This window comes from Leuciscus leuciscus, assembly GCF_965113295.1.
Source record: "Leuciscus leuciscus genome assembly, chromosome: 1".
Taxonomy (NCBI): Eukaryota; Metazoa; Chordata; class Actinopteri; order Cypriniformes; family Leuciscidae; genus Leuciscus; species Leuciscus leuciscus.
In genome coordinates, this window is record NC_138725.1 from 58,866,080 (window position 1) to 58,886,805 (window position 20,726).

General features: G+C 38.0%; 1 protein-coding gene across 4 annotated transcripts; it reads right to left on the reverse strand.

The window, feature by feature from the left end:
- Positions 1-1,510: 1,510 nt before the first annotated feature.
- On the reverse strand, positions 1,511-20,726 carry tlcd3ba (TLC domain containing 3Ba). 4 transcript variants are annotated; one of them, XM_082184235.1, is made up of 9 exons: positions 20,608-20,726; positions 19,719-19,888; positions 18,554-18,709; positions 17,175-17,334; positions 14,940-15,023; positions 7,740-7,962; positions 6,634-6,729; positions 6,168-6,277; positions 1,511-3,735 (listed from the first exon to the last, which is right to left on the reverse strand). In XM_082184235.1, exons 4-9 carry the CDS (start codon positions 17,297-17,299, stop codon positions 3,495-3,497), a joined length of 879 nt encoding a protein of 292 aa, XP_082040361.1. In that variant the 5' UTR covers positions 17,300-17,334; positions 18,554-18,709; positions 19,719-19,888; positions 20,608-20,726; the 3' UTR covers positions 1,511-3,494. The 4 variants fall into 4 exon arrangements, with proteins under 4 accessions (XP_082040361.1, XP_082040360.1, XP_082040359.1 ...); XM_082184234.1 differs by having other exon boundaries at positions 18,554-18,714; XM_082184233.1 differs by lacking the exon at positions 18,554-18,709.

The window sequence follows — 20,726 nt, forward strand, 5'->3', positions numbered from 1 at the left end:
TTTTTTTTTCAGTCAGTTGACAAATGCAGTAACAGTATAATGTATACTTGAATGGTGTGTTGTGTAACCGCTAACTGCAGTAGTTTACAAAAGGTAACGGTAAACATTTTTTCATCACTTTATTCCTTACATTAAATTAATTCCAACATTTCCTTATGTATTATACAATATTAGCATTATTTTTTAAATATTGTGCATTAACCAGATTAAGTTAAATAATTGTGTTTCTACTTTTGTCTTCAATAGGGAAGCCATCATCTGTAATTTTAGACGCTTAAGACTGCTACACATTTTTACCAATTCCAAACCACATTAATCTTAATAAATACTATTCATTTTGTATTTAATCATATGTAAGTGATGTATAATTGTTCATGAAGGCTGGAAATTAAAACGCCTTTTATTCAGGTGTGCATAATTAGGCAAATTTTCTTTTACAGATAAATAAAGCCAAAAAAGAGATTTAACTCAGACTGAAAAGTAAAAAATTATTAAACTCCCATGAGAAGGATGCAATACTTGGAATTGCAGTGGCATGTCCATTGGACAGTGAAATGCTCATTGGGTCAGCAGGGTCAGACAAAAACAGGTGGAGAAGAAATGACACACGTTAACTGCAAAATAATTAAGAATTAAGGTGAAGAATTAAGCGTGAAACCATCAGGAACCTTTTAGTCTTCAGCGCCACTGTTTTCCAGAACTGCGACCTACCTGGAGTCTCCAGAATTGCAAGGTGTCAGGATCTCAGAGACTGGTAGAGAATCCTAAAAAATGACCCCCACTTAATAAGAATCACAAGCTGAAGTGTAGTAAAAAAACTAGGGGTCATTTTTTAGGATTCTTTACCTCTCTTTTTTGGCTTATTTTATCTGTAAAAGAAAACGTGCCTAATAATTACGCATAAAAAAAACCCTGAAAATTTACAATTTACACGGCCTACAAACTGTACTGTTTTCAATATGTAACTTTTATTAAGTTATGTAATGCCGTTCTTTCCTTTTCTTATTTTTAGTTAGTGTTTGTTTCTGCTTTGAGTTATGGTATTGGTTGTTCATATTTTCTTTATTCTCTCTCTCTATTGGTGTTCGTAATAATTGTTATGTTCTAATTTTGTTGTACCATAGTGTAAACTGAATGTTCAAATATAGCATTAAAAAGATTGGCTACAGAGGAGCGGCTGCTTCCCCAACTCTTTTGCGCTGCTGTTTACATCATATACAGTTGCTGAGACAGGTATGATATCTCAAAGACACACTTTTCAGAAAAATGTGTGCTTGGGTGGGATTTTTTTTTACAGCACATTTAACATAACTAAAGAGAATTTTGGAATAAGTGAACCAAGAGTCACTGGCCTGGTACTTGAAGACTAAGACATAATTAGGCAATTTTCATTGAACCATCGTGTGCAATGATCTCTTTCTCTCACACACACAATTACACACGCCAAGCAGGTGACACGGAGCCTTTGTTTCAGTATAAAAGGAGGTCAAACAAAGCATCAGCACAGCAGGAGAGAGCAAGAGTATATTTCAGCTGAGAGAACTAGAAATACAGAACAGTCTTCAGGCAACTAGATAAACAGAAGCCCACTCAAAAGAACATTTAGATGTGTATTCATATGTACATTCAAACTTGGCCAAATAAATACATAAATATGAATAAATTAACAATAAGTATAATTACATAAAAAACAAAGTCAGAAAATACAGTCATTCCTAGCTCAAAATATTTTAACCAGTTCCCTAACCAGTATACTTTGCTATAGTTGAAAATACTGGCCCTATTCATGCCCAGCACTTCACAGTCCCTTTGAGTTAGTGATGTGTGATGCAATCAAGTGTAAAACAATCCTGCAGTATTTTGTGTAAAGAGCATGTTAAAAGCATAAATTCTACGGCTACATTGATGCCTTTGAGCACACACACTAACTGTAAAGCAGAAAAATAAAACCCATTCTAATGAGTAACAGAACATGACTAGCCTATACGCTTTCATTTATAGTGGTTCAGAACAAAATCCCAAACTTTGATTTAAGAAGAGCCATCATATATGCAGTGCTTTTAAAAGTGTTAAAGTATCTCACAGACTTGGATGTTTCTTTAGCACCCCTCCTTGTGATAATTGAGTGAAAGTTTCACTCCTTGAATCCAACTTGTGTTCCATCCTCTAACTTCCACCCCTAATAATACTGTTTGGCATCAAACTGGCAGTTCTGTTTGTGAGTATCGCAAAACAAGCAGGCCTAAGGGAGGCGTGTGACTACGTTATTACACTGATGACACTTTTACCATAAAAGTAAGGACTAATTGGTGACACGTCATCAGTGGACCACCTAAATTTCTGGATAGAAACAAAGGCTGACAGCTTGAGAAGTGGATAAACATCTTGTCAGAGTGGAGAAAGAACAGCTGTTACACATTTCATGTGCAGATTACAATCAATGGTAGTATAGACTTCATATTGCGGCGTGGATCTACTAAGAGGTTGGCGAAGGCCATTTTGCTGGCAGTCTAAACCCCTCATAAAACTGTACGAAAAGTACAAATCGATTGGCTCAGGTTTGTCCGAGTGCCTTGCCAACTTCAGCCTGTTTTTCAAGTGCAGCCTTTTAATGGCCAGTTCGGTCCCTTCCCCCTCCGTCCGACATCTGGATCTTAAAAGGATTGGAGTACTGCAGCAGAGATATGCTAATGCATTAGCTCAGCCTCATCCAAATCCTTTAAATTACCCCCCTTCTTCTTTATAACTGCTGATTCACTAACTAACTGGATGCAGCCGTTGCCATCTTGTTTTTAGCTGTATGAGAACCAGGAAAGGGGAAAACAGAGAGATGGATAACTGGTAATGGACTATGCATCCGTTTTCTGTTTTCAGTCTTTTAGTAGTGAGCGGCTTTGCTTTAAACTCATCCGCCCTTAATGAGGAATAGAACTAAATAAATAACGAACCGATTCAACAAAAATCTAAAATAAATTCAAAATCTATGATAAAATTGTATGTACAAATTGACAGAGAAATCTCAGTTTCCTTTTTTGTATCCTCTATGCAAATATAACAAACAAAGAGACAGAGATACTCAAGAGAGGAGAACGGGAGGTCTCTTTCAATCCTTCCAACCATCCATCACTCATTTTAAATACTGTTGCTGCTTCGTCCCATCAGTCCCTTTTTCTGAAGCTTATGACCATGGTACTTTACAAATGATGCACTAACCCTGCAAAGCAGACATTTCCCCAACCTAATGCTCTGACACAGAGGGTGTGCATGTTATAGAAAAAACTTATCTGTTTGGTTCGGTCTGAAGTCTTATTTTTCTTCTCAAAGAGAGGATTGTGGTGAATATAGAGGTTACACAGCTTCAGTTTCTTTGCCTGCTGACCGACGCTGCAGGGTCAAAAAAGATCCACCCATTGAACTCAGTCAATCTGCTTTCTGTTTCCTATTTGGCCTAAACCTAACAACCCTGCAACTACATCTCTATTTCTACCTCTCTCTCAGTGCGAGTCAGCCTCTCTTGGGCTGTATCCATTGGCAGAGGGCAGGAGTGAGGTTTTCGGCTCAGAGTCAGTGCTGCTAACAGCCGCTTTGTGCCGTGAGGCTCTGGTGAAGAGACGAAAGGCACCCCTGCAGATGAGGGAAAACCAGTAAACCTGCGGGGCCATGAGCAAAGCTGCACCTGCGTTATACTGCCAGGGCACGGACAGCGGCACCATGTAGAAGGGGATGGATGCGTACCTGTGATATGAGCACAAACAAACATATGCATCAGCTTACAGTGAATAACACAGACAAATTTGGTCTACACTGGACGCAACAAATCGACCGTTGCAAATCCATTTGTTCTTTGTGTCAGAAGTAGCGTGAGTGCTTGAAGTACGTCAGAAATAGAGCAAGGCATCCGTTTAATGTCGGGAACTTGTGTTGCACCACATACAGTGTAGACAGCATCACTGATTATGATGGGTTCTATTTGCTTTTGTGGCGCAGCACCACTCACGTCTGGTGTAAACACAATATAAGGAATTCTATGTATATTCAGTAAAAAAAATTGTTTGGTGATGGTTGCTCTTGAGTCCCTTGTTTGTCCTGAACAGTTAAACAATTAAATCCTCCAGGTCCCGAAAATTCATCAGTTTTCCAGAAAACTTTTGAACAGGATGATGTCGTCCAAATTTTTCTTATTTTGTTTAAATATAAAATAAATTAATTTAGTACTGCCCTTCGGAAGTTTCCACCCCCTGGCTCTTAATGCATTGGGATTCCTTCTGGAGCATTAGTGAATGTCTGAACCTTTTTTAATAGTTGTGTTTGAGTCCCTCAATTGTCCTGTGTGAAAAGATGGATCTCAAAATCATACAGTCACTGCTGGAAAGGATTTTTTTGAAGAACATTGGGCAGTTTAACTGCTCAGGACAAACAAGGCACTCAAGAACAACCATCACAAAACAAAAAAAAACAGTCGTGGATCAACCAGGTAATGGATCAACCAGGTAATGACACAGTATTAAGAATCAAGGGTACATAAACTTTTGAACGGGGTCATTTTTATAAATTGACCATATGTAAACCATATGTAAACATCTTTTATGTAAAATATCTTATTCAGGACAGTACTAAATAAAAAAAATAACATTCATTTTGTATGATCCCTCTTACTGAGTTAAAATTATTCACATTTTCACAGATTCTGCAAATGGGTTCACAAACTTTCAAGCACCACTGTACTTCAGGCATGCAAGACCAACTCAACTTGAATGGGGAAATACCGAAAACTGAAAAAGAAGTGCATATTTCAGGTTGGTCCAGCCATTCCGCATGTGCAGTCCCAAGCATGCATCTCAGGACACTGACTGTTCCAGTGGGAACCAGAGTTTCTAATGGCAGCTGCAGTGATGCGATGACTACCAATTGGCAAATGGCTCTATTATTCCAGAGGCGGGACTTATTGCGCATTGCACTTTGTCTCATTTCTAGTAATATGAGTGAATCAGCCTGGTATACATTATATACACTGTTAGGATATTGCAAGTAACTAACATCAAACTATACAGAATCTGAACTTGATGTTTCATATGTTTTGATCAAAGAAACTGGATGACTTTTCAGACTTGTCGGAAATCTCAAAAAATACTTTTTTGACTTGTCATTTGATATGCAAAAATGTACTCTCAAAAAACAATTTCTTGCCGAGATATTTTCCATGCTTTGTTCAGTTTTGGAAATTACTAGGGATGCACCGATATGAAAATTTTGGCCTATGCCGATAACCGATAATTCTTTATGTTTGAAAGCCGATAACCCATATATATATATTTATTTATTTATTTATTTTTTGAGAGCCTGATTACAAAACCAAAAGTCTCACCATTAAATCCATCTGCCAAACACACAATTATAATGTTCTCATTATAATTTTATGTAGCCTACATTAAAGACTTGCAGTGCTTACTGCGCACGTTGCACTTAACTGTATTTTCCTATTTTGAAGTGATTCCAATCATATTTCAAGCAATTCAAAACCATCATGGCGAACAGTACGCATCTGAGGTGTCTCAGCTGAAGGAAATAATCCAATATTTATCGGCTTTAATATTTGGGCCAATTTTCTTATCAGGCCGATAACGATAACATAAAAAAATGAACAAATATATATCGGTCGATACCGATATGGTGGCCGATATATTGTGCATCCCTAGAAATTACATTGAAAAAAGGTTTTCCATGGAAGCCCTGCTGCAAGCAAATTCAACTTCTTAGCCAGTAAAGACCACACTCAGACATGTAACTATTTCTAATATGCTCAAGTTTCCAGTCTAATGAATAATACATCAGTGCTGCAATTTTAAAACTAGAACATGTCATCCAGATTGATGATGATTGTCCTTGTATTATGATCAATTCAAAACAACACATGATCTTTGGTGGTTATTACAATCGTTTAGGAGGAATGTGTAAATGTCTCACCATGTCTCATGACAGATTATGATGCATATTTATTTCTGACCAAAAAAGAAAACTTCGAAATTTAAGATTTTTGATGTTAATATTAGAGGCACTGTCACTCAGTGGAGAAAGAGAGGATAAAAGAAAGAAGGAATAGATGAGCAATAGAAATATAAGACCTAGTAAAAGACTGAATGATTGAGAGTGTTAAAAAGTGATCATACCTGCCGTAGGCGTAGTAGAGGTAGGGGAAGAGAAGAACTCTGCAGATGAAGAAAGTGACCAGCATAAGAGCTCCATTGACTTTATGTAGGAGAGTGTGCTGTTGCTTGTACTGAGGCAAAGAAACAAAGAAGAGCAGGAAGTAGAGAAAGAGAGTGTTTAACAGATAGAAAAATATTAATAGGTAGAGCAATGAACCCTGAGAACCATGATTCAATATTCCCCAGTAGACATTTAACACTCAAGGAGTGAAGGAGACATGTACAAGAGAGTTGTAAACATGTCTGTGAAAGATCACTGTCATTCAATCAGATGTTGTAAGATTAGTATGTCTGGTAGAAATTACCCATACACTATAAAGAAAAGAAAGAGAAATCTGAAAAAATCTGCTTGTCTAGGTCTTTAAAAAGAAAGACATAAGAAAAGAAAGTTAGAAAGAGATGGTGAATGAGTGATTGTGTTTAGTACCTGGATGAGTATTTTTCCCAGACAGACAGATGGGGTGCTGAGTTCTGCCAGGAACATCACACCCTGGAAATAATCCCCTTTGCCCTGTCTCCAGAACTAGAAAGAGAGGAAAAGAAAAGAAAATAGGGAAAGGAAACAAAGGAAAATTAAAGGGAAGGATGAGAAAATGAAGGGGAAGGGGAAACGGACAGGAGGGGGAAGGGTGGGAATGAAAAGTGAAAGGGAAGGGAGAGGAAAAGACAAGAAGGAAATTAGGGAAGAAAAGAAAAAAGAAATGAAGGGAATGGGAAATGGAAATGGAAGGGGAGGAGGAAATGGAAATGAGATGAGAGGAAAGGAAGAAATGAAGATTATTACAGAAAAGGAAATAAAATTCAAAGGAAGGGAAAGGGGAGGAAAACAGAAAAGAAAGTGGGAAGGGGAAAGGGAAACAAAAAGGAGAGGAAAAGAAAATAAGGTAAGGTAAGGGAAAAGGAAGAGAAAGTTAAAGTTAAAGGGAAGGGAAAAGAATGGAAAAGGGAATGGGACGAGGATACAGAAATGGAAGGGAAAGGGAAAGGGAAAGGAGAGAAAGGGAATGAAGAAGAGAAGGAAGAAAAGATAAAGGAAAAGAAGGGACGTAGACAGAGAAGGGGATAAAAAAACAGAAAGAAAAGGAAGAGATAGTCAAACTTGTGTTGTGTCAGATGTAGAAAAGCTTAGTGTGGTTTTATCAGAGGGAAGTGCTGCAGAGGTTTTCCTGTCTTATCAGTCCATAACACTTATTGCCATTTAAGTGCAGCCAATGCCAGGGTGCGGGCTGCTACACCGCTGCCGACAGCAATAGTCTCCATGGATACAGATGGAGAGTGATGGAGAGCATAATCACAGGGTGAAAGTACACATGCCCATTCAGGACAAGTTAGACTCAGCCACACTTCAAGCCACCCACATAGCATGACCCCATCAAATCACTCTTCAAACAGTCATGAAGCCAAAGCTGTGTTACTACACTCCAAACATATGGCTCTGATGGGCATCCATAATCATATTCCAAAAAGATGTACTTTAAATGTGTGTTTATGAAAAAACGTATGTTAATGTCACACAACCCTCATTCCACTCACCACAGAGACAGGGAAACAGACAGTAACCATGACGACATGGTGCAAGACCATAAGGAACTCTCTGCGCAGATAGCCGCTGATGGCTGACCTCATCGGTTTGGCCTCGCTATCCTCCTCGTGATCTTTGACCTGAAGTTTGTACCAGTGGCACAAGAACATGGCATAGATGTCATAGATGAAGTAGGGGACCGCAAAAAGGATATAGCTGCTGGTAAGCCAATGCCTGGACAGAGGGAGCAGAGAGAAAGAGATATGGAATGAAGGAACAAGAGTGAGAAACCCCCAAATGTACTTTAGGGTTACTTTGTGGAAACCATCAGTTATATATTGACAATATATCAGCTATTTTGACAATAATGACTTTATGTTGAGTTATTTTCAGAGGACAGTAAATATATACTGCTATACAAGCAGAACATTGACTACTCTAAAATATATCCAAGTTTCATTTCTATAGTATTGTCCCTTGAGTAAATATACTAAATGTTTGCTGAAATGTGAGGGGTGTACTCACTTTTGTGAGATACTCTATATACAAGGGGCGTAATGGTACACAGAAGTCACGGTTCAGTATGTACCTCGATGTTGGGGTCATGGTTCGATTCAAGTTCTGTACAACAGGAAAAGGCAACAAATCCCCCAATGCTATGTTTCTTTTAATTTATTTTGAACAGACAGTAGTGCAAATGACAGTTTGTTCCACCTAGCGGCATTTAGTTGGTACAGTCTCCTTTAGTGTATTAGGCACTAAGCAGTGAACAGAATGCATTTTTGCATAGGTCCTTTTTTTTGTAGGGCTGATAAAAAAACGAAAAGAAGGTATTTGGTCACAATCAGCTACAAAACTGAAAAGCATCTCTTGTGTTATAAAAGTACAAAATAAATGGGATAATGAAAAATAAATCTATTGAAAAATAAATTTGTGCAGAGATTAGATTTCTTTCTGTTTTCCGTAAAGGTAGGGGGAAGTGAAAAAAAAATCAAATAAAAAAAAAATCAACGAAACTCAGCGTACAAGCTACTAGTAAGCTCTTGCGGTGCCGCACATCTGAACTGCTGTTTTTCCTGTTGTGGCAGTTGGCAAACAGTGTTGCTATTGGATTGGAGTGTGGATCACTTGTGACTGACTGTATTCGACTGACTGTGACCGTAACCGTGAAGGTTCGGGACTAATACATGTACCGTAACACCCCTAATATATACACATACATGTTATATACAGTACTGTGCAAAAGTCTTAGGCATGTTAACATCTATGAAGGTTTCTTCAAGCATCTTAGAGACGTTCCCGCAGTTCATCTGGATTTAGTTTGTCTCAGTTTTTTCTGTTTCTTCATGTAATCAGACGGACTCGATGATGGTGAGATAAGATCATACCGGCTGTTGTCAGACTCCTTGTGCATACAGAAATCTCACTTGATTATTACAATTAATGGCAAAAAGAATGTTTGGAAATGTAAACTGATATTTCCTACTGACACACTACAGCAAAATATATAAATAACTGACTTAAAACCAAGTGTGTGTGGGGGGGTATATTAACATGCCTAAGACTTTTGCACAGTACTGTATATATAGATCACTTTTCCATGATTTTTTCCCAGTCGTCCTTTATTTTTGATAAGGATTTAAAAAAATTATGCAGCACAGCGCCGCAATATAAAGTTTAGAAAACTAAACAACCGAGAGAAATATATGTCTACTACCTCAGATTTAACGTTTTATTTGTACATCAACATCGGGGAATAACATTATAATCTCATTCATGGTAGAGAAAGCTGCTTAAATGTGCAAAACTAATTGTTAACACAGCTTTTGTGTCTTTATCAGCTTTTCCTATATGTACTGGCCCTGATCATCATCACAAATACTTACCGCTTGCTCCATTTTTGTAAATCTGTTTTTATGAATGAATGAGTCTCTCACCCATTGCTCTAGTTTTCTTCGTCAACAGCCGCTTGCACCCCCTGCTGGTGAGGCCGACTAACAGCTATTATCAATCGGCAATCTACAGTTATTCCTGCCGTTCCCTGATGTCAAATGTTGAATTTCTGTCGAATTTGAACCACTGAATTTGTGGAAGCGAATTTGTTAAGCGAAATAAAATGGACCGAAAATTGCCTGTCGAATATTATAGGTTGTATTTTTAAACAGAATGAATATTTTGGAAGTGAAATCTGAAAGGTATGGATTATTGAATTTATTAATGAAGACATGTGTAAAATGTTTTGAATTGAAATATTCACAGCCTAAATATACAACCATGTTGAATTTCAGCCCATAAAAATGCAAGCAGGATTAATGCAATGCATATTTTTTCAAGTAGTGCAATTCAACAAGCTTTATTGTTTCAAAAACATTTGTCATTATTTTACTTCCATAAACTTTCTATTCATCAAAGAATCCACAAAAATACAGTAGTCAACATTTGAAGTGGATCAAAACCTTTAAAAGTTATCCATTCATTTTAAACAATACCCATTCTTGTCTTAGGACAACTTTGATTAACTTTTTTGATCCACTACAAATGTTGACTACTGTATGAAGCAGCACAACTGTTATTAAAATTAATAAATGTTTCTTGAGCACCAAATCTGCATATTAGAATGATTTCAGAAGGATCATGCGACACTTAAGACTGGAGAAATTATGCTGAATAATGCACTCAATTGGTCTCAATCATTAATAATTGCATGGATTATTTCGTATTTGTATGCACAGGAGAACTTCTCAAGAAAAATCTCCTAATTCAAAACACGTTCGTACACATAAATTTGTTCTTGAATTTGAGCGGCCATGTGCACAAGGTTAGTCATTTGCATAAAACACGCCAAAACCACCTCCATATAAGGGCTTTCCACACATTCATTACAGCCTTTCTTCACACTCGTCAAACTTGACAATGTTTGCAGACGCGCTCTCGCCCGATCCTCGAGCAATGCAAAGTGTCACTCACACCATTTCTCATTAGCCAGCTGTACATACAAGTATATCTGCGTTATTCAGAGAAACCTTGCAGCTGAAGCTATAATGCAGCTTTTCTTACTCTTTAACTCTATATGATGGAATGTGTTTAAGATTAAATTTAATTGAATTATTTAATAATTTTATTATATAATTTTATATATGGATTATACAATTAATGCAATATACTTCAATATAATTACCGTATAGTCGTGTTAGGATGAAATATAACTAGGGTTGGATACCGTTCACATTTGAACTGGTACCGGTACCTGAAATTCGGTGCCAGTACCTTTTTTCTGTACTTTAGACATGCTTACCTCAATAACTGTAAAGAAACAAAGTCATTTGTAGAAGTGTTATTGACATTATGCCAGAGCTGCCTTGGTTGCTGTCTGCCATTGTCTGTGATGCTTGAATATTAATACAAAAATAAAAAAAATTCTATGAAATGTTTTGTTTTCCACAAATTCTGTGTTGTGAATTTTCTAGAAATCAACTGAAGACATAAAACATTAATTTAATTGATCTTTTATATGAAATTAAACTGTCAAACAACATACGGCACAACTGAGCTTTATACTGTTAAAATTATAACAAATTATGCTTCTGTGATTGTGAGTAGGGTGACCACCCGTCCCGCTTTGCGTTGTACCGCACAGCATTTTCACCCCTTGTCCCGCACGTCGCATATTGAGAAAATGTCCCGCATTTTCATCAGTCTGTTGGTTTTTAATTATCATATTTAGAAACATGCATGCGTTCTTTTGCCTTTTAAGAAAGCATTTTATTTATTATTTTTGCGGCATAGTTTTTCCCCTATATTTAACAGCGCTTCGTCAGAAGTACAAATACAACAGCCGTTTTCTAAATCCCATCCAATGGTTGAAAAGAAAGGAGTAAACACGGTCACTAGAAGGTTGTGACGGCTGTCAATCAAAATGTGGAGCGGTGATTCGTTCCATGTGTTCCCTGTCAGAAAACAAATGGATAATTCGGTTAAGTAAAATTAAAATTTAACAGAATTTATCAACTTGTTGCCTTCTGTGGTTGTTTTAATTAACATCCTTTCTAAAAAATATGAATGTTTTTGGTTTAATATATTCTTAATATATAAGACTGTCACTGATCTAATTTTATGTTGTTTTGTATTTTATTTGTTCATTATTAATTTTGTTGGATTTTAAGTTGGACTTGGTCAGAACTTTTTCAAAAACAGTTATCTGCATGATGCCTGCTGCCTTTGGGCTCAGTGATGTTGAATTTAAATGACATGTAAAATAAAGACATGTTATGTTACATTGTTATGTAATGGTGTTTTCTGGAAGGGACTAAAGACCATAGAATTTTTATCAGCTGAAAGGCAGAATACAAATGTTTTAAGTTAGATAAACATTAGGCTATATAACAGTTTCAGGTTATGTTGTAGTGTCGGTAACATGTCCCACATTGTCCCACACAAACTTATAATCGTCCCACATTTGGGTTGTTTGATGGTGGTCAGCCTATGTGTGAGAGAAGGTGATGTAAAGGAAACAGCACGTCTGCGCCACTCATTCACACAGAGACATGCAGAACTTGTATTTAAATAGTCTTACTCTCGCGCCTAGATGCATTCTAAGGTACCAAAATTTGGCACCGATTGATTTAATGTGAATCGGTACTCTGTAGTACCGACGTAATTCGGTCCGTACCATTAAAAGTACAGAGTTCGGTACCCAAGCCTAAATATAACTTCTTATTAACACGATTATAAGGGCGTACAGAATAAGTGCTTTTTGCGTACGTGTGGTTTCAGTTGTTCCTATATTTTTTTCCGTACATTTTATTAAAAAAAATTTGGTGAATTTATTTCTTTGCGATTTGTTTCTAAAATCGTCCGTACACAGAGTTCATACACAAACTTGTGTGTATACATGCTTAGTGAAGGAGACCCAATGACTGGCTGTCTAACTGGTGTCCGCAGAATAATATAGCAGGTTTCATAGACAATTTGGACAATCCATAGACTTCCGGAGCTCCTCCATGACACACGACACCAGTGTGGCGCACAGGCTATTTCTATAATTCACATCCATTAAAGGATTGTTAGGCTGCATAAATTGGGTGTTATTGGAATTGTTCCCAGTTCCGGTTGACCTAATGTACTGGTTACATCATAAGAAGAAGAATGGCATCTACGCTAATATTAGTCTCTCTGTTTATCCCGAGGCTACCATAGTCAGCCATATCCGGTCCGTATCCAGATCAGATGGTGGACCTGCACCTAGACACGACCACAACGCATCCCTGAATGTCAGCAGAGTTCCTGTCAACTAGACAATCCCCTGTGAAGGCTTCTTCGACCGTTGGGGACCCTTAATATTCAATATTATTGATTTGACAGCACTGACACTATAGGATGAGAAGTGAACTGAGCTGGAAGTCGACATCACTGTTTTTCTGCAGAACTGCTTTTTAGATGAAATGAACTAGTTTAATAATTGATGATCTTTTCAACGGAACTGAATCAACACTGAACTGACTTCAGCTGAATGAACAATGACACTATTTTCTTTTAGAGCTGCTGTACAGCCGAAATGAACTGTTTGCATCATTGCATAATTTTTCTGTTATCAATGTAAAGCTGCTTTGAAACAAACTGTGTTGTATAAAGCGCTATATAAATAACAGTGACTTGACTTGCAGCTGCCAATGCAGCTGCCAATCACTGGAATAAATTACATCTTAAAATATATCAAAATAGAAAACAGTAATTTTAAACTGTAATAATATTTCACAATATTGTCATAATATGTCCAGTAGATTTGAAGTGTGGATCCGTGCACACTCTAATGGCTATATTGCCCACAAACCATTGCACTTTGGAGAAGGATTTGGTTCTTATATTTCATCTGCAACAACAATGTGAACTTTTATAAAGATCCATTTGGCCATTCACTTTTAAAGCCATCATTATGGAAAAATATGAGGAGAGTTCTAGCCATGAAAAAACTCACGTCTGGAAGATCAACGTGCTACTTATTATCTCTCTGATACAGTAGGAAATGAAATGAAATGTGGAGGATATTAACTGTGACAAGATGATTGACAGCATAACTATGCAACAAAGCGTCCGTTAAAGATGCAATTTTATGACATGGTAGTATGTCTCAAAGCTGGTCTAGTCTTCTGCTACACATTTCTCCACGAAAAGAGAATATACTTTTAGGACTAAGGTTGCGCCGATAGATGATGCCATCGTCCATCGCGATGGCTGACAGACATCAGGATGATGAGCCGGCATCGCGATCCCACCCAACTAGTGGAAAATGAGAATGTTATTTTTAAGTTTCTAGTTAGTTTCCACTTCCTGATGTCATCGTCCATCGCAATGTTTCACTGTAGACATCGTCTGATGCCAAATTGGTAGACATCGCCCAACCCTATTTAGGACGTAGTATAAGTAATTGGGACACAGCATTAGTCTAATTCCCAGGCTTCCTGTTCCCTTGATGTTGCATTTACAACACATACCCAGAGTAATAGAGTTTACCTGGCTTAAATCATTTATGAAGCATGATTGCTCTGACCCATTTGAGCTGCCATTCTTAATTAACTTGTGGGCCTTCGGGTCAAGGCACAAAATAAACAGATAAACAGTTCAAAATAAGTTAAATTCGATTAGGTGAGGTAAATCAAATTAGAGCAAACCGTTTTCGACAATCCATCAGCGTGAAAACATCGAATGGGTTTCAAAGAGTGTTAAGATGCAGCTTTAAACCATCAACTGAAACCGCTGACTAAAGCCGTCATAAAAACTCACTATCAAGTTTTTTTTTTGCCCATCTACTCTCTCTTGCTCCCTTTCCCCTGGCTTGGTGTGCCACTATGGATTTACAGATAGAAACTAATTAGGTTAAGAGCCTAATTAGATTATTCTGACATAAGGTGTGCATTGGAGGAATAGCACATTCTTAGAAACACTCAGAGTGAAGGGAATACTTTTGCACTCCTACACGTCTGGGAACAATTCCATAGAAATTAGAGAATTCTCAGCTGTATACACAAATAAAACACAAATGAAATAAGACGAGAGAGACACATGCACATGGGAAAACACACAAACACCAAAGTAAAGCAGTGTTGTGTGTAGTAAAACAGTCCTCCTGCTTATAAAATCAAACCGGAATTACCCAAAAAAGATTTTCTCTTTTATATATCTAGCTACAATGCACATCTTCAGCTGATACTCACTGGTCCTCAATGATGTCTTTACAAGAACAGGCGATGATGTATCCGGCAGAGGACGCCATAATGGCTTGAACGGAGGACACCAGCCTGAGAAAGAGTGAAGAAAAAATGTATAAATAAATAAATAAAATAAATCACATGCATGAAAGAAAGCCAAAGCAGAGAGCAAAACAGACTGCAAAACATCCTTAGATAAGAGATATTGGAAAGTAGATTCTGATGACACCAGTTAAGGGAAGGGTAATTTAAGCAGGATATTACACAGTAACTTTCCTAGCTAAGCAGAAAAGCTCATCAATGCATCAGACAGTGCACTGCAACCAAACATAACCTTACATGCAACGTCTTTACTCTGCAGATCTTAATCTGACACATTTCTTGCAAAAAGGCGTTCGAAACAGGATAATAATCTCTGCCATAAACTTACAGCAACACATTTTCTGATAGACCAGCAAAACATACCAATATTTGGCTCATATAAAATTATCTACCCCTCAGTTTCAGCAACCATTTTCGGTTTTCAATTTTTTTTGACTTTTACAAATATTTAAGTTATCATCTCAGCAAGTGTACATTTTATTTATGCGGTTTTATACACACTCACCAGCCCCTTTATTAGGTATACCTTGCAAGCACCGGGATGGACTGCCTTTTGCCTTCATAACTGAATTACTTATTTGTGGCATGAATTCAACAAGGTGTTGGAAACATCCCTTAGAGATTTTGATCAATTTAAACATGATAGCATCACGCAGTTGCTGCTGATTCGTCGGCTGCACATCCATGATGTGAATCTCTCATTCCACTACATCCCAAAGGTGCTCTATTGGATTGAGATCTGGTGACTGTGGAGGCCATTTACATAAAACAAACCCACACACAATGTGCGTAGATCTCAAGAGTGACATAATATGTTGCTTGGCTAAAGATATAGACTTCATGGATCGATCGCATTGTGATAATAACGCAGTGTTTTCCAATGACAAATGTGTCTGAAACCGTCACCTATGCCATTAAATAGGGCACTATTCGAGGGGACAGCCGTAGTCGTGTCTGAAACCATACTGGACATTATCAAGTCTACTCATTTAATCCCATAATACACTGCAATAATAAGTGTAAAACTGATGTACACTCACTCCGTTTTCATTCACTCCTTCAAGGGAACTATATTAGTGGACAAATGTAGGGAATAATCAATGAGGGTATAGGGGGCGATTTCGAGCACAGCTTAAATCGGACACTGTTTTAAAGCTGGAGTGTGCTTAGATTGACATGTCTTGATTTACCATGCACTCATCAACCAGGATCTTATTACTTGTTTATTCTATGTACTGTTGCAGCAGAAATTGAGACTCATCAGACAAGGCAACATTTTTCCAATCTTCTGTTGTTCATTTTTGGTGAGCCTGTGTGAATTGTAGCTTCAGTTTCCTGTTCTTAGCTGACAGGAGTGGCTATCTTATCTCTTAATCTCAGTTAAGAGTGTGATCTTCTGCTGCTGTAGCCCTTTTGCTTCAAGGTTTGATGGTTGTGCATTCAGAGATGCTCTTCTGTAGACCTCAGTTGTAACAAGTGGTTATTTGAGTTATTGTAGCCTTTCTATCAGCTCGAACCAGTAAGGCAATTCTCCTGTCATCAACAAGGCATTTTCACCCACAGAACTGCCGCTCACTGGAAATGTTGTCTTTTTCAGACCGTTCTCTGTAAATCCTAGAGATGGTTGTGTGTTAAAATCCCAGTAGATCAGCAGTTTCTGAAATACTTAGACCAGCCCGAACCAACAACCATGCCACGTTCAAAATCACTTAAATCACCATTCTTCCCCATTCTGATGCTCAATTTGCACTTCAGCAGATCGTCTTCTTGACCATGTCTACATAGTTGCTGCCATGTGATCGGCTGATTTGATATTTCCATTAACAAGAAGTTGAACAGGTGTACCTAATAAAGTGGCCAGTAAGTGTGTATAAATATCATTCACTAGTCACATTCACTGATGCAGATATTAATCCTTTATCAATTTATAATTTTTTTACTGAATCTTAATAATCACACAAAAAAAATACAATTATGAAGCCAATGCCACGACTTTCATGTTCATAAACAAAAAGAGGATATGATATGTTCTTTACTGGCATACATATTCTGAGAAGAACCACAAGTAAAATAAAAGCAGGTAGTTTGAGCCTGACAGTACCTCTCAACACATCTCATTTTCTCTTCCCCTTTTCTTACCTGGACGAGACAATGACAGCATCCTTCTCGCTCCATTTGAGCCCAGGACCATGTTTCAGGATTCGCTTAGACAGCAGGAAAAGGCCAGGGAAGAATATGGAGCCAGCTGCAAGGATGCTCAGCATAATCTCGGGAAATGTTGCTCAATGGCACTGTCTGTCTATAGGGGATAAAAATCACATATTTTAGGGTTTTGCTTTAATGAGCATCTTAAAATATCCATATTTATTTATATAATAGGAATGTATACAAGAACAACCTTGAAACTCGTGAAAAATCAAACATGAATTTTTTTTTTATGTCCGTTTAGTTAGTGACAGACATTTTGCTTCCATCATTTCAAAGATTAGCATATTATGAAGTTCAAACTCAGCATTATAACTTGATTCTCACCAAAAATCTGTTCACTGAAAGAAAGGAATGAGAAGGGCAAGGCAAAGAGAGAAGAATGAAACAAATGGGGAGAGTAAAAAAGGAAAATTAGACCACAAAAATCCACGTTAGAAGTCAAAACAACAAAACACAAATACTTTTGTAAATGCCAATTACACAAACATTAACTTTAACTACCACTAAACTCAACCGTCAAGTCCAGACTACAAAATGTACACATTGCAATGGCACAACACGGATAGATTCCCCAGATATCTTCAGGAGAATTCCAATGCAACTGCATCCCTTCACTAGTCTCATTACTGCATTGTAAGGAGTCCTTAAATTATTCCGGACGACTGCCATATATAGGCCTATATATTGAAGCAGAAGAAGCTGGGGTGGTGGGGGTGTCCGTACTAAAATAGGCGTGGAAAGGATTAGCAGGCCAGAGATTTAGAAAGATTACTGCAGGGAGAGGGAGGGGAGCGAGACGAGGGGAGGCCAAGAAGAAAGAAAAAGGGTATGTGGGAGGGTGGAGGTCGTAATTATGTGGTACAGTGAGGGAAACCTTGTGGGAGGAGGTGAAAGGGAGTGTATTATTCCTGTTATTGCTACATTGGGTGCATGTCTGCAGCAATCAAATCACAAGAGCTAAAAAGACGTCACAGAAATCTAAATCTATAGCAGCCAAATCAAGAAGTGCGTTACAGACATGACAGCGAATGTGCATTAGTTCATTATTATAAAGCTTGTACTAACGAATCTGTTCATGCAACACGCAAATAACTCAAGAGAGTGAACAGTACGCACAAATCCAATTATGAAAACACATAGTCCCGCAGCACATGATGCTTTTGCATTTCAAAAAAACTCTAAATCTCCCGCAAACTATATTATAAAACCCTCCGCCGTTCCCTACATCATCTTGGGTCACGCTCTGATTTTCTCCATTCATGTAAGCAACAGCAAAGCAGCGCGAGCAGCTCGCATATTCACAACGCTACCTTCAGAGCTAGCAGGCTAGCGGCATCCATCCTATTGTTTGTGTCATCGCCAGCAGGACACGAGTCAGGGGGAGTCTCCAGTCTCGTCAAGACCTCTAGCTAACAGGTTGTAGGCGACAGGCTGTGAGTATGCTTACAGCAGCCAGTAATGAATCACTTTCCTCCCCACATGGTTGATGAAAAAAAAAAAAAGATTGCTAAAACGGGGATGCACCCCCGGAGCCCCAGGTACGATATGGTTATTGTACAACAGTGTTCAATCAGTGCCATGCAACTCTTTTGCTGTAACCCATTCAGACCCAGACATTAAAAAAAACACCAGCATATCTTATTTATACACTACATGAGCCATACATTATAATCAATTACAAGATTGTTTATGACTTAAAAATAATATTTCTGACATCCATCATTTTTATATATATATATATTTAATAATATTATATGCCACTGAAAAGCCAATGTAGATTAAAGATTTTTATAAATATACATATATACACAACTAAAATTAAAATAACTATTTTAGTGTTTTGTTAAATGTTATATGTAGCCTAATAACTATAGTAATAACTAAATAATAATACATAAAACATTTTTATAAATTTTGAATTTCATTGTTGGAAGAATACTATTTCAAAATATAACAACACATAACAGCTTAAACAAAGAAACAAGTCATATAATGTTATTGGTGGAACAAGTATCCCTATGAAGGGCCATATTCCTCTGCGGGGCTCAAACCTGCAACCTTTCAATGACCAGCTCAGGTATTTTCTTATATTAGCCTACTATGCCACATCACCCAAAGCTTTATCAAATCACCAAGTTGACATGTCAAACTTGGTATCTGATATCTGACATGAGCCTTGGTCAGATATCTATTGCTGTTGCAGGCATATGATCAGAGCAAATGATTCATTCTACAACTTTGGTTAGGCATGGTCTTTTTGGTGAAGATGGCACAAAATTTGTAGGAATTATTACTGAAACCATATCAAGCAGTATTATGCATAAAACCAACAGAAAAGTGATACAAGTTAGAATGTACATGGAGTCTGAATGAGTTAAAACATTCATAAATGATGCTGTAGAAAAGCAGCAGGACAGGATCATATTAGGACAAGAGCAAGAGAAGCAAGCCAAAAAAAAAAAGGCAGAAGATTACTTTAAGGTTGAGCAGCGTCGGTTATGGGGCAGGACAATCCTGTCACAGACTTGCAGAAACCGGATCACAAGGTCCATGAGGCATCTGTGAGACGGTCGACATGATGTTGTCGAATGTATCCTAAGCTCCTGATCGCAGAAAGTTTCACCGTTTTGGTTTAACAGCACCTGCTGGGAGAATACACGTGTTAACATATAACAACAATGAGAAAGACACAATAATAGTGTTTAAGGACGAACGGAATTAAAGCAAAGTTTGTCTGAGCTGTCTGCCCTCATCCACCTGTCCAGGAGGCGAGTGCATCCCTACATATAAGAGAGCTGATCCGGGTCCATCTCATCTTCACAAAGCTCTTAACTCAAGCGGAGTCAGCAGATCAAAAACTGCAGGGGTCAGGCATGACCACACTCAAACATTAGCCTTGCAAATGATTAATTTAAATGAAAATGTAGGCTATCCGTGGAAGAGAGCGGATACCTGCGCCAGATGGACGAGAGAGAAGCAGGTCTCCAGGCAACCACTTTGGTCCCCGGTTCTGCCTCTCTGACCACCTCACCTCACTTGGATTAGACAAAACAAGTGGGCACCGGGGAAGGGAGGGACGGTGGAATGGCTCATATTTGACTACAAAACATGTGCAAATCCTGAACCAAATACCTAAGGTTATCTAAATAATGGCGTTATTCTAATTCCCCTGTATGCAAAGTAGAGAAAGAGTCACGCTAGCTTCCATGCTAGCGCTGGGCTAACATGACTCAGACTAGCCTCGCTGAGTGGATAATTACAGCCCTGGTCTCCGTTGTCTTTTTACACAACCTTTGACTAAAATCACCGGAGAAGTCAGTAAATATTACACGGACACGGGGGGGAAAAAGTCGGTTTAACTTACTGTGCATCGCTCTCGGTTCAGAAATCACGTCTTTTCGACTAACCCCAGTCCTAAATGTGTTGACAAGAGATTAATTTTACTTTTAAATCTGCACCGCGACTCTTAGCAACTTACCGCTG